At 40.4% G+C, this 12,277-nt stretch overlaps 1 protein-coding gene across 2 annotated transcripts in view; it reads left to right on the top strand.

Annotated features, from left to right (window-relative positions):
- The window catches only part of gpc3 (glypican 3), a 158,293-nt gene that overhangs the window by 95,516 nt on the left and 50,500 nt on the right, over positions 1–12,277 (top strand). For both annotated transcript variants that reach the window (XR_008572878.1, XM_054791896.1), the window contains exon 6: positions 5,053–5,164. Coding sequence is in view for 1 of the 2 variants with exons in the window: in XM_054791896.1 (XP_054647871.1) it covers positions 5,053–5,164 (112 nt within the window). In the remaining variant the exon portion in view is untranslated. The remainder of the gene's footprint in view (positions 1–5,052; positions 5,165–12,277) is intronic.

The raw sequence follows: 12,277 nt of genomic DNA, 5'->3' as shown, positions 1-12,277 counted from the left end.
AGTGGACAAAACTCACAAAGTGCATATTGTGTGGGGCTTCCAAACAATACAGCTTCAAGCTGATTTGTTTCTCTGGGCGATTAGTTGAACTCATGACAAGTAAATGATGATGATTATTCATCATCTACATAAGTCCTATTATTTTGCATGTTGATTGTTAAACGTAGGTAACACTCTAAGGAAGGAAAAAAGTCAAATATAGAAGAAAAAAAGCTTCTTTCATACTGCTGCTCATGTTTTTATTGACATCTACGTGTACAGTAGGTCATAATTCTGCAGTATAATGGATTTTTACACATTTATACATATATACATATATACTGTATTCAGAAAGAGTCCTACGAGAGTATGTGACCCGGGAGATGCTGTTTGGGAAGTGTGAGTCCATTGGACAATGAACACGTCAGACTTTATGCATATGATTAACTGCGAGCATTGTTTGGTCTGCTTACAAACTTACAAGTGTGAACGCTAATCAGACTACACTAAAGTCAGTATAATTTTTTTAACTGTTAAATGTGAACGCAGCCTTTAATGCCCCGCACAGCTCAGATAAGATATAAAGTACAAACAGACTTAGATTAATGGAGAATTTTCAATACTCTACTGTCCCTTTTGTTGAAGAGAGCTGAGGGTGATGTTTGCCCTGAGCTGATGGAAATTTGGAGTCTCTGGGAGGTTATTAATATGAGGCATGTTGTCACCTTCTTCTCGCTCAGTTAATTGCTGGTTTCATCATTTTCTCCTTCATCCAGTATATCAGGCACATTTGGTTTTCACTTCCCTCCTGCCCTTTGACCCCACAAATTATATATAACCCTCTGTCTGGCCGCACCTTCATTTTCAAGTTATCTCACATGCTTTTATAGATACGCCTTCCTCTTTCCGGCCTTTCTGAATTATTTGTAGGGTTCAATCATTGCACAGGCACGTTTGCTCCAGGTTAATATTTTAGCTCTTGTTGAAGAGGGCAGCTGTCTCAAAGATAGAGACACAATTTGAGGACGAGACACGGTGCTGGTGAGGGGCAGGGCCGTCCTGCGGGGCCGATTACAAGTTGGGCCGAACGGTGTGATAGGAACGTGTTGGGAGCCTGCAGAGGAGACTGAATGATGGAGAGATTACAATACCCCCCGGCAAGCAATTCTCAGTGTCACCTCACAGGGCACGTGCCTGCAAAAGAACATTTTCACTCCCAAGATTTGTTCTGGATTTTCTTCCATTACCGTCCGTGATAGGATCTTCTTCTTTTCTTATTGTTTCATGCAGTTAAATTTAGAAGAGGGGATAAGCGCTGAATGTTTGCAAGACTTCAGGAGTGCTCTCCAAGCTAAATATGGTGCTTTTTGTCAGACGTGTTTACCATCTCAGTTGGAGCTAAGATCAGAAGAGCAACCTTTTTCAGCGCATCAAACAGCGTCACGCTGATAACCAGTGTAACAGATGTGATGATGCGTCAGCGGCGTACTCCATATCCACCCCTGCATACGTGTGAGTGATAAATGGAGAAGATGCTTCGTTGAGTCATACATTTAATATATGGTCTGTGCAAAGGGAGAGCTGGTTGGAGAAAGGAAACTGTAGCAGTGCTTTGGTTAAAAAAAAATAAAAAGTCATTCGGTGGTGCGTTTGCTGTTTGCTAGTTAGGATATAATAGTTATACAAACTACAAAAACTATAAAGACTACTACATGATGTGCACCAACAGTTGAAATATGATCTTGTTTGGCGGTGTCCAAAGTGAAGCCCTGTATTTTTATCGGCCCACGGCACATTCTAAAAATATAATTTAACAAGAAAAAAACAGCAATAGCAAAAATAGAAAAATCAACAATAACAACAATAAAGTCAAAATATTAAGAGAAGAACGTTGTAATCTAATGAGAAAAAGTTATAATTTTATTAGAATAACGTTGTAATATTACAATGCTGTGAACTGTCAGGGGGTTCATGAGAGGCAGGGAGGACTTCCAGTATTAGTGCAGACCTGCCAACATGTATGAATTTGTTGGACTCAGCATGCAATTTGACTATTGAATACGCTCGTTTGCTTCACTGCTCGCCATTTTGTTGCGTTTCGCTGGTTTCAGGTTCGACTTCAGTCTGTAATTGAGAACCACTGTAATATTCGCAGGGAAAATAACGTCATTTTAGTAGCATGAAGTTGAAATATTGAAGAAAAAATACATTATTTAAAAAAAAAAGTCAGAGTGTTATTAGAAACAAAGAAAACAACGAATAAAGTTGTAATTTTTGGAAAAATAGGTTGTGGAAAACGTTATGATGTTAAAAGAATAAAGTAAAATATTATGGAAATGAAGTCACAATTAGAAGAAGATTTACAACAAGAAAGCTGAAATATTTGGAAAATTAAAAAAACAACAACAACAGCAACAGCGGAAACAGAGAAAACAGCTGTAGTTTTACGAGAATAAAGTCATAATATTGTGAGAATAAAGTCATAATATTATAACAAAGTAAGAAAATTTACAAAGATTATTTAAGAAGAAAGTTTAACTATTTGATAAATAAATAAAAAAGCAAAATTGAGAAAAAAGACAAAGACTGAAGTTCATACTAATAATACACTTTTATACCTACAGCACACCACAAAGCTGAGAATGCCGTCTTTTTCTTGAAATATATATTACTTCTTAGCTTATCTACATGCGTTGGTTGACAAAATACCAAAGTGGCCCCTGCATCCTGTCATTTTTCAGTATGTGGCCCTTGCTGGACAAAGTTTAGAGACCCCTGAGCTAGTGAAATATATACAGTGCCCTCCAGAAGTATTGGACCAGCGAGGCGAAATTCTTTATTTTTTGCTGTAGACTGAAAACTTTTGGGTGTAGCATCAAACGATGAGAATGAGACCAGAGAGCAAGATTTCAGCTTTTATTTCCCGGTATTCAAATCTGCATCGGATGCACAATTTAGAAGATAGCAGCGTTTGTTTGAACCCACCCCATTTTTCATGTGAGCAAAAGTATTGGAACATGTGACTGACAGTTGTGTTTCGTTACCCAGGTGTGACCTATCACGACGCTCATTCAATCAATAAATAGCACTGAATGTCCATGCTCAGTTTCAGGTTGCAGACTGCATTTAGAGGTGAAAACAGCATGAAAACCAGAGAGCTGTCTCTCGAAGTCGCTGTTTGTCCAACTTTCATTCTATAGTATTATCCCTTGAGAATATTTACTGTTACTGCTGAAATGTGACACAGTGTGTCCTTCTGGCGCTTGTACTGCTGTGATCCCACCTGGCGGCCATATGTGATCAGAAGCAACATGTCATCCAGTAACTGCTGACAACGATTTCATGCTAAAAAGATGGCTAGCTAACATTTACAGGTGTATAGCAGCGCTTCCATCCCTCTCTTCCTCAGCTCACATTTCCTCTGATCCGGTTCTAACTTGATCCCACATCCCTTTCCATTATTCATGTGATAATTAGCAGCAAAAAGGCAGGAGATCATAGTTAATAAGAAGAATAAATAATTAGGGAAAATGTCATTTGATCTTAATGAAACAGACTGATTAATGGAAATGGTGACATGTGTGTGTACGTGTGTGTCAAGACACACAAGAGAATGAGCTCATGTTTTGCAAGACTTTCTCTATTCTATGATCATTTCTCACAATAATAATGGAGACAAAATTGTGATAAGAGATTTGACCATCCAGCCAGCGCCCTCCTTTGAACTTGGCAGCTATGGTAGGTTCATTCTTAGTAATTACTCTAAATATACAACATATCTAATAAGGCAATAGCACGTATGGAACTTACTATATGATGCTGGAGTTCATGTTGAGTTGGACATTAACTCCCCTCTTCCCGGCGATCTAATACCAGCCAGGCTGTCATTTGTTTAATCACCACTAGATGGGGCTAAACACCAGGTTTTGGAAATAAAAGCTCCGCTCGCCAGAGCAGACCTCTGAACATTTCAACGTCATATAGTTCAGTCAAACTGATTTGTGTTGTTTATTCCGTTTTAGCTAGGTCCTAACTTTTTATTTTAGGACTTAATAAATCAGTATTTTACGTGACTCAATATGAATAGAACTTTTTTGATGGTTTATATGTTATTATATTGTTATTAAGTACATTTTCATAGTATCTGAGTGTATGTACATGTTTTATTGTTGTTAATTAAGCTGGTAGTTTAAGTCTGGAGGGTCTTAACTTTTTCCATTGAGGGCCGCCAAGTGAAAATAAAATGTCTATTTTCTCTCCAAACCCTCCTGCGAGCTTCACGTTGACGCTCTTCTCCATTTTAGGATCAACATTTGCAATAAAACTGTTTTTACTATTAGATTCGATTCAGCTCCAGAACCCCTCACGCCACCTTCACTCCTCGATATGCCTCACACACTTCTTAAACACATTTAAAGTATGAAATGTATAGGTATTCACCACTAATGAATGATCATGAAGGATGATGCATGAACCGATGGAATCGGAGTCACAGTGTAGAAGTAATATGCAAGTCTCACAGCAACTATGATGCGGTAACAAAGTGTGAAGTTTTGACAAAGTGAAGTGATCAGTGGAGCATAAAGAGATAAACATGTACAAATTGGGGGCTTTGTCAGCAGTGGTACATGTATGATGTACATTTTATCTGTATTATCACCTATTTATAAATTATTAGCGACTTACGGTGACTTGGATGTCTTTTCTGTTGAAAAAAAAATACTATTTATGGAGAAAAAATGTTTTTTAAATGATTTTTTTTCCCCAAAATTTGCGGGGCCTTTTAATGCAGAATTGCAAATGTGCGGGGATCCATTGTAGTGGTACGAGAGCGCATGTTAGTGAAGGATGCCCCTGTCAGAGCTCTAATTACAATACAATTCAGCCAACTGAAACTGCATTCTCAGCAATAAACATGCTAGCGATGAATCTCGCAGTGTCCTATGTCAACATCAGCATCTTTGTATCACTTTGAAGCATAATGATGACACTCGCTTATGATATCAGCCACGTCATTTCTTTTTAAATAGTTTTGTCCATCTGCATCAAGTATTGCTCTCTCTGTCCTGTCAGGTTTTCCGGGCCCAGCCTGAAGCGGTCGCACTCGGGTTCTGAATCCCGGAGCAACAAACCTCTGGAGCCTGTCATCAGTCAGATGATAGACAAACTCAAACATATCAACCAGGTGAGCTGCGGGAAATTCTTTGCGGGCATTTGTGTTTGTGCATATAAGCTGTGAAGACGTTAGATAGACGTCCACAGGGGTCAACAAAGGACAAGTGAAGGTATGAAATGTCAGTTGAAAAACAGCGTTGGCAAGAACCTGCAAACAACATTTGGGTCTCATCTGTGCTCTCATGAGACACAACAACGTGGCCAGTGTTGGACACTCGCAGGGGCGATTGGGATTGTTGTGACATTCAGAAATTATTTGCAACATCCACCGTAAGCCCCAGCTGTTTTCACGGCCAGAAACCTATTTTTCAAACTGTCATCGCCATGGAAACACCTTTTGGAGTGCGCCTGGCAGGAGTGTTTGCACGTAGGCTTGAAGTCAGTAGGCAGATGTATCAGGCAACCGATATGGCCAAGTTTCCTGGTTCCTGGTGGTAGAACTTGTAGTTGTCAGCATGTTGAATCACCACCCCCCCTCCAACCCCCCAAACACAGACACATTTGCTTCAAGTGTTTGTGGGTGTAGGTGTGCAGGCCTGACTTGTGGATTACAATGCTTCTCTCTGCTTTAAACAACCTGAAAGATTCAAGCAGCAGCTGCCGACCCTCTCAGCTCCTCTGACAAGCGGAGACTCCCAAGTAAAAATACAAAGGCTCGTAGTTTCCGACTGCAATTTTCTTCTTTTTTTTTTTTGCTGCATTACCTCATGCTTAGTCCTGCAGGAAAGTCGGACTTTAAAACATCAGGGATGGATGTTTTCTTACTCCCTTTCTCCCACACATGACAGACTTTATACTGTATTTGTTTTTCTATTTTATGCATAGTCAAAGGGTAATGTTGGTTTATTTTTAACATAGGGCTTAGTTGGTGACATTTTGGTCATTTTTTAATCATTATGCAAACATTTTCTTCAACCCTAACCTCTCTAGATGAATGACTTCTCTTTAGCAGTGAGTTTATTATTGTAGTTTGCAGTGTCATACAACTGCAAGCTGAGAAATGTTTTTTCAACATTTCATACATAAAAATATATTCTTATTCTACTAATTTGTTAGAGTCTTATGTCGTTTAGTAGGCTAAAACGCCCAGGCTATTATATCACCCCACCGACCAGCAGTAGCTGGTGACAGAAACATTGTGAGAACTGTAAAGAAAGACCCTAAAACAACTGTTGGTGACATCAGCAACAACCTGCAGAGGGCAGGAGTGAAAGTACCACTTTGTTCATGAACAAAATAGTACAATAGTACAAATAGTAAAATGGCCAGAAGCACTTTCAACGACACTGTGTAAGAGCAACCCTGCCAGCAAGGAGTAGGTGAGAGAAGTCTATGTTCTGAAAAAACATTCATATTCATGTTCTGGACTGTTATTATTAAAGATTGTCAAAACTGGATCAGTTAGTCAGTACAGTCTCTTTTGGAATACAGTGTTCCCTTGCTCTATCTCGGTTCACCTTTTGCGGATTCGCAGTTTTTTTTTTGTGCTTCTTTATTTTTAATTACAGCATATGAACGCTGTTGCAGGCCCAGCCTGGTCCTTTAAGAGGAATTGCATTGTGAGAAGTTGAGTGTCTATCTCTTCCCTATTTCATCTGTCTGTACCTCCCTCATCTTTTCTGCTTCCTGATTGGCTGTAGACCATTGTCAGTCAATCTCCTTTGTGCCGTCCTGCCACGTCTCCTGTGTCATTGCTAGGTTGCTTGCTTGCTAGGTTGCTTGCTTGCTAGCTTGTAAATGAATCTTGGGTTCGTCTGCAGCAATATGTTTTAACAACGATACAAAAACGCTACAGTACAGCAGAACGGTGCAAAAAGGCACGGTCCCAGGAGTGAAATATGCGTGAGTGACTTAATAATTTCTTGTGTTGATCATTAAGGTTATTCATTAAAATTCAAACAAAGGTTTGAACTTTTTTGAGACGGTTTAAAAAAGAGAGAAATGTGAGAAAATGTTATTACCTGTCTGAGAAACGTGTATAAAGCTTATGCTGAGGGTTCAGCCTTAAAACATATATAATAATTGTAAAAAAAAAAAAAAGAAGTTGGCTTCTTCGCGGATTTCACTTTTTGCGGGCTATTTTGGGAACCTATCCCCCGCGATACAGGAGGGAACACTGTGCCCCATTCACGAACATCTTCTTAAAAGTCTTCTTAAGAAGTGTACTTAAGAAGGCGCGGGTTGGAAACTGCGCCACATTCACGACACGTTCTTAAGTAGGGATAATCGTTCACACCGGTGTTCTTAGGTTGATGAATGCCAACTGCGATGCACGTGCATGTAAGGCCTAATTTGCATAGGTCACCGCCTATTATTTCCTATATAAGGTAAAAAAAATGTGCCGTGCGCAACAGGCAGCTGGAGGCGGAGATGGCAACGCGCAAGGGCAAGACTGAGGAGCAGCTGGACAACAAACAGAAGAAAAACTTCAATTCTACTGAAATAGAGGTGCTTTTACAAGGAGTGACCGAACACAAGACCACCTTATTTTCACGTCTATCCACCGGTCATCAGGCCATCCAAAAAGAGTCGGCATGGACCACCATTGCAGGCAACATAAATGCCGTTTCCACGGAGAAACGCGCCACCGCAGAGGTTAAAAAGAAGTGGTTTAACTTAAAATAGACTCAAAAAAAAGATTGGACTGCACCGGGGGGATCTGGAGGAAACGGGAGGTGGGCCATCAATCAGAAACCAAACCATTTTGGAAACTCTAGAAAATATTTACACGATCATGATGGAAAAATAAAGTCAAAATACATAGTTTGTGTGTGACAATTTATTTTTTCTGTGGTTACATTTGATTAGACGCTGCCTAATTAATACAGCAGCCCCGTGCTCTGGCTCAAGACGTGGCTGGGGGCGCATGTCGTCATCTGGGAGTGCTCGTGCGCAATAGGCACACCACATTTCATTGCGATGTTATTCTGATGATCCTGCACACCTGCAAGAACAGAGAGTGAAGCCTGAAGCGGGACATCAAATATTCGTCGCTTTCAGCAAATAAATCTACATGGTCCCTTTACATTCTCTCTCTGCGCAGCGCACGTCCTGCCAGCTACTTTTTTTTTTTTTGATGAATTGGGATTTGAATATATATTTATCGATGGAGTATATTTCAGTTGTTTTGATGATAAATAATTGTTGGGATATTTTATTTGCACTACATTTTTTGGGATCAGGTTGCAAAATCCATCATGAGGGCGATTGCGCATTGAAAGTGCAAGCTTTGCTTGTGCGTAAGAGTCCTCCTGAGCGTTCGTAGAATTTGTTCTTAGATCTAAGAACTGTGAGTTAAGAACACGTTTCGTGAATGCCAAAAATCTTTGTAAGAAGGCTTTAAGAACACATTTGTGCGTAAGAACGTTTCGTGAATGAGGCCCACTGTACTTGATGTTGCCCAGCACCTCATGAAACTCTACCTCCTATGGCCCCCAGGTAAACTGAGTTTGAGACCCCTGGTTTAGAGTATGAAATATTGTAATGACGATGAGGCAGGATTTGCACTAATCAGTCTTTTATTAGCGTCTACAAAACAGCGCTGTATACATTACAGCAAGACACACTCCACACTTCAAAGCGGCTCGGCAGCTCTTTTTCTCTCTTGGACTGACTCTCACTAGTAGGCAAACTGCACACAAACTGCCCCCTATAGAACTATACACAATACTGCCATCGCAACAATATCATATGAAAACATTAGAATCAAAATAAAAACAAGCACAAATGGAGGAAAAAACATTTATAATCTCCCATACAAAGCCACAAGTAAATGTGTAAACAATGGTTGGTTTCGGGTTTGATTTCAGCTATGTTGACCAGCATTTATGTTGACGTCAACTGCATTCCACTCTGTTATGCAAGTCGGTGGTTTTCATTAATAACTGACGGGAAGCGCGATCGCATTCATTAATGACTCGTCTACTTTGCAGATGCCAAGGACCATCTTTTCCACGCGTGCCAGGATCAGTGAAGTGTACCGACCTTGAGTGTGGATCAAAGCACTCACAACAGATGCTAATTAACTTGTATTAAGATGGTAATATTGGTATAAAAGGCATTAGAAGTTGGGACTCACACACTAATGAAATAATACTTTCAAAACTTCCTGCTCTGTCAGGGACAAATATTTGTAACAATATGATTTACAGCAGAGCCGCTGCAGTCAATGTGAGTTATATACCATGTGGATCATGTTTCATGATTGATGACGTTTGGCTTTGCTGAAATGACAAAGCTCATTGTGCTGCAGGCATTCCAACAATGAATGTGTGTACATGCATGTGGATATTTAAAGGACTTTTATTCTGTTCAAATACACGTTTACCTCCATTCCACCTTCAGCGCCCTGCCCCAAATTCGTCCTTTGTGTTCTTGAGTTTAAAATGTTGGAACAGGGTCTGAAGAAAGACTGATTGCAGATTTCACGTACAGTGAAATTTTGGATTTGGGATTTACGACCCAGCTGTCAGGACAAATATTTATACTACAAATGATCGCTGTACTGGGGTGCACAAAATAACAGGAACGCCTTGCACAGTCATGCAATCCAACCCAACAGGAATAACTTTCTAATGTCCAAACTACTGTTTTGTAAGTATAATTTCACACAGTTCTTAAATAAGATATTTATCACGATCCATAAATCTTTTAATGGAAATGGAAATAGAAATACATACATTGTTTGATTCTCCACAAAAAAAATACATCTGCCATTCTGCTGATTGGAGGGGATTTCACCACAGCAACAGTCATTCAATCAATAACAAATATTTTCAAAGGATCTCAAACCTAAAACGTGCTTTATAATCCTGCAAAATGTTTATTGAGTGCACACAGCATTTCTGCTCCAAGGCGGCTTGTTGTAAACATCCTGGAGAAAGTGGCCTTGTTTAGTTAAAAGCATTTTTACAAGGTCTCTGCCTCCCTGTCAATTGGTGTTGGATGGTGCGGGGCTCGAAGCAAATGGACTAAATAGGACTGTGATATGAGAGGGGAGGCCACAACTCACACATAATTATTTTCATCTGCCCCCGATTATGCAGTGTGCATGAGGAGCTGCCAACAACACAGATAGCATGTGTAAACGTCCCTGGAAGTGGACCAGAGGAGCGCCATCCTGATTCCACATGACGATGCTCCGGCGTGTATGCTTCATGTCCAAGATACGGGCCACACATATTATTGTCTTTTTTTCTAATGTAATTGGAGAAAACAAGAAAGTCGCCACCCGATAAGAAACGATGACTATGTTTAGAGTATATAAGTTGACATTCCTGTTTTCCCTGGGAAACTCCTCTATTTTTCTTCTTTCTCGTCCTAAATTTCCCATATTTTAACTTCCATCCATCCCATCCATTTTCCTCCACTTATCCGGGTCCGGATCTGGGAGGAAACTCATTTCAGCCGCTTGTATCCACCATCTCCTTCTTTTGGTCACAACCCAAACAAAGCTCATGACCATAGGTGAGGGTGGGAACATAGATCGACCGGTAAATTGAGAGAGAACAGTGACCGCATTACTGGAGACACTGCTCCGATCCGCCTATCGACCTCACACTCCAACCTTCCCTCACTCGTGAACAAGACCCTGAGACACTTGAACTCCTCCGCCTGGGACAGGACCTCATTCCCAATCTGGAGGGAGCAATCCACCCTTTTCCGAGTAGGAACCGTGGCCTCGGATTTGGAGGTGCTGAGTCTCATCCCACTGTCATTGACCACATGGGCGTTGAAGTCTCCCAGTAGAACGACGGAGTCACCAGTTGGGGTGCTCTCTAGCACCCCTCTGGTGGACTCCAAGAAGGCTGTGTACTCTGAACTGCCGTTTGGCGCATATGAACATCTGTTGCTGCAACTTTTAATACAGTTGTTTCTCGTTTATCGCGGTTAATTGGTTCCAGACCCGATCACGATAAGTGAATTTCCGCAAAGTAGGATTCAATATTAATATATGGAATAATTTTGTAGTTTTGTAGTTTTTAACATTATTAGAGCCCTGCAGACATGAAAAATACCCCTATAGTCACCTTTACACATCACCTAATATACTGTAGTAGACATAATAAGCGATAATAAGACATAATAACTCACACGTTAGCATTGGAAAAGTTCCTTGTTATAGTATCTCAAACCTAAGGTGGGTCGAACCTACCACTTCCACACGGAATGGGAGAACTTTTTTTCACTCTGTAATGTTAGACTCTGCAACCATGGCTGCAGGTTAAGGTAATGTAATGTAAGGCTATGTCTCATCAATGTAACATTACTGACACCTCGTAACTAGAATACTACATATAAATTTTCTTTCGATATTTTTTGACAAATAATAGTCCATAGTCAACCACAAAACAACGATCATTTATTTATTAATTACATTTTTTTTTCAAAAACCGCGATAGAGTGATTGATTGAATCGCGATGTAGCGAGGGCCGACTGTACTGCAGGTGACAGTAGTGACGGTATCGACGCCTGAACTACAACAATCTGCAAGAACAATAGTGCATAGACCTACAGTAAAAAAAAAGAAAAAACACTGTCTCCTTGCAGCACAGCTCCAGGAACCTATTTGAGGTTTTGATATAATTTATATCATCTTCATTACATTTCAGCTAGTAGAAAATCTGTCGTAGAAAGGAAAGTCCTACGAGTGTACGTGAACCGGAACCGGAACATGTGTGAGGTCGTCCGACAATGTACACATCACATATGCCGTCCGATCAAGGCGCGACTTTATGCATATGCTTAACTGAAAGCAGTATTTGGTCTGCTGACAAAAATACAGGCGTGAATGCTAACCAGATCGCAGTAAAGTGACCACCAAGTGTCTTTTTAACATTTTTCCAGACCACGGTACCAGACTTCAAATGTGAACGCACCTTGCTGCTACACAGTCTTCAATTTGCTGCAGTGGTCTTTCCTTCATGCTGCCTTCCGTGACCTCTTACGTGAAAAAAGAAAGTTTCACATACAGACGTCATGTGAAAAATGACTCTTCTTGCCCGGCTAGTAGTTGACGATGGCACTACATGTGTAGAAACACTACACGCATGCACACCAACTGCTGGTCCTGCTATGTGTGGCTTTTGGGTTTGACATATGTAAATAATGAAGAGTTGCAGG

The sequence above is a fragment of the Dunckerocampus dactyliophorus genome, chromosome 11, assembly GCF_027744805.1.
Source record: "Dunckerocampus dactyliophorus isolate RoL2022-P2 chromosome 11, RoL_Ddac_1.1, whole genome shotgun sequence".
Lineage (NCBI taxonomy): Eukaryota > Metazoa > Chordata > Actinopteri > Syngnathiformes > Syngnathidae > Dunckerocampus > Dunckerocampus dactyliophorus.
Note: the sequence above shows the minus strand (reverse complement) of the source record. Positions and strands in the feature narration are given on the sequence as shown.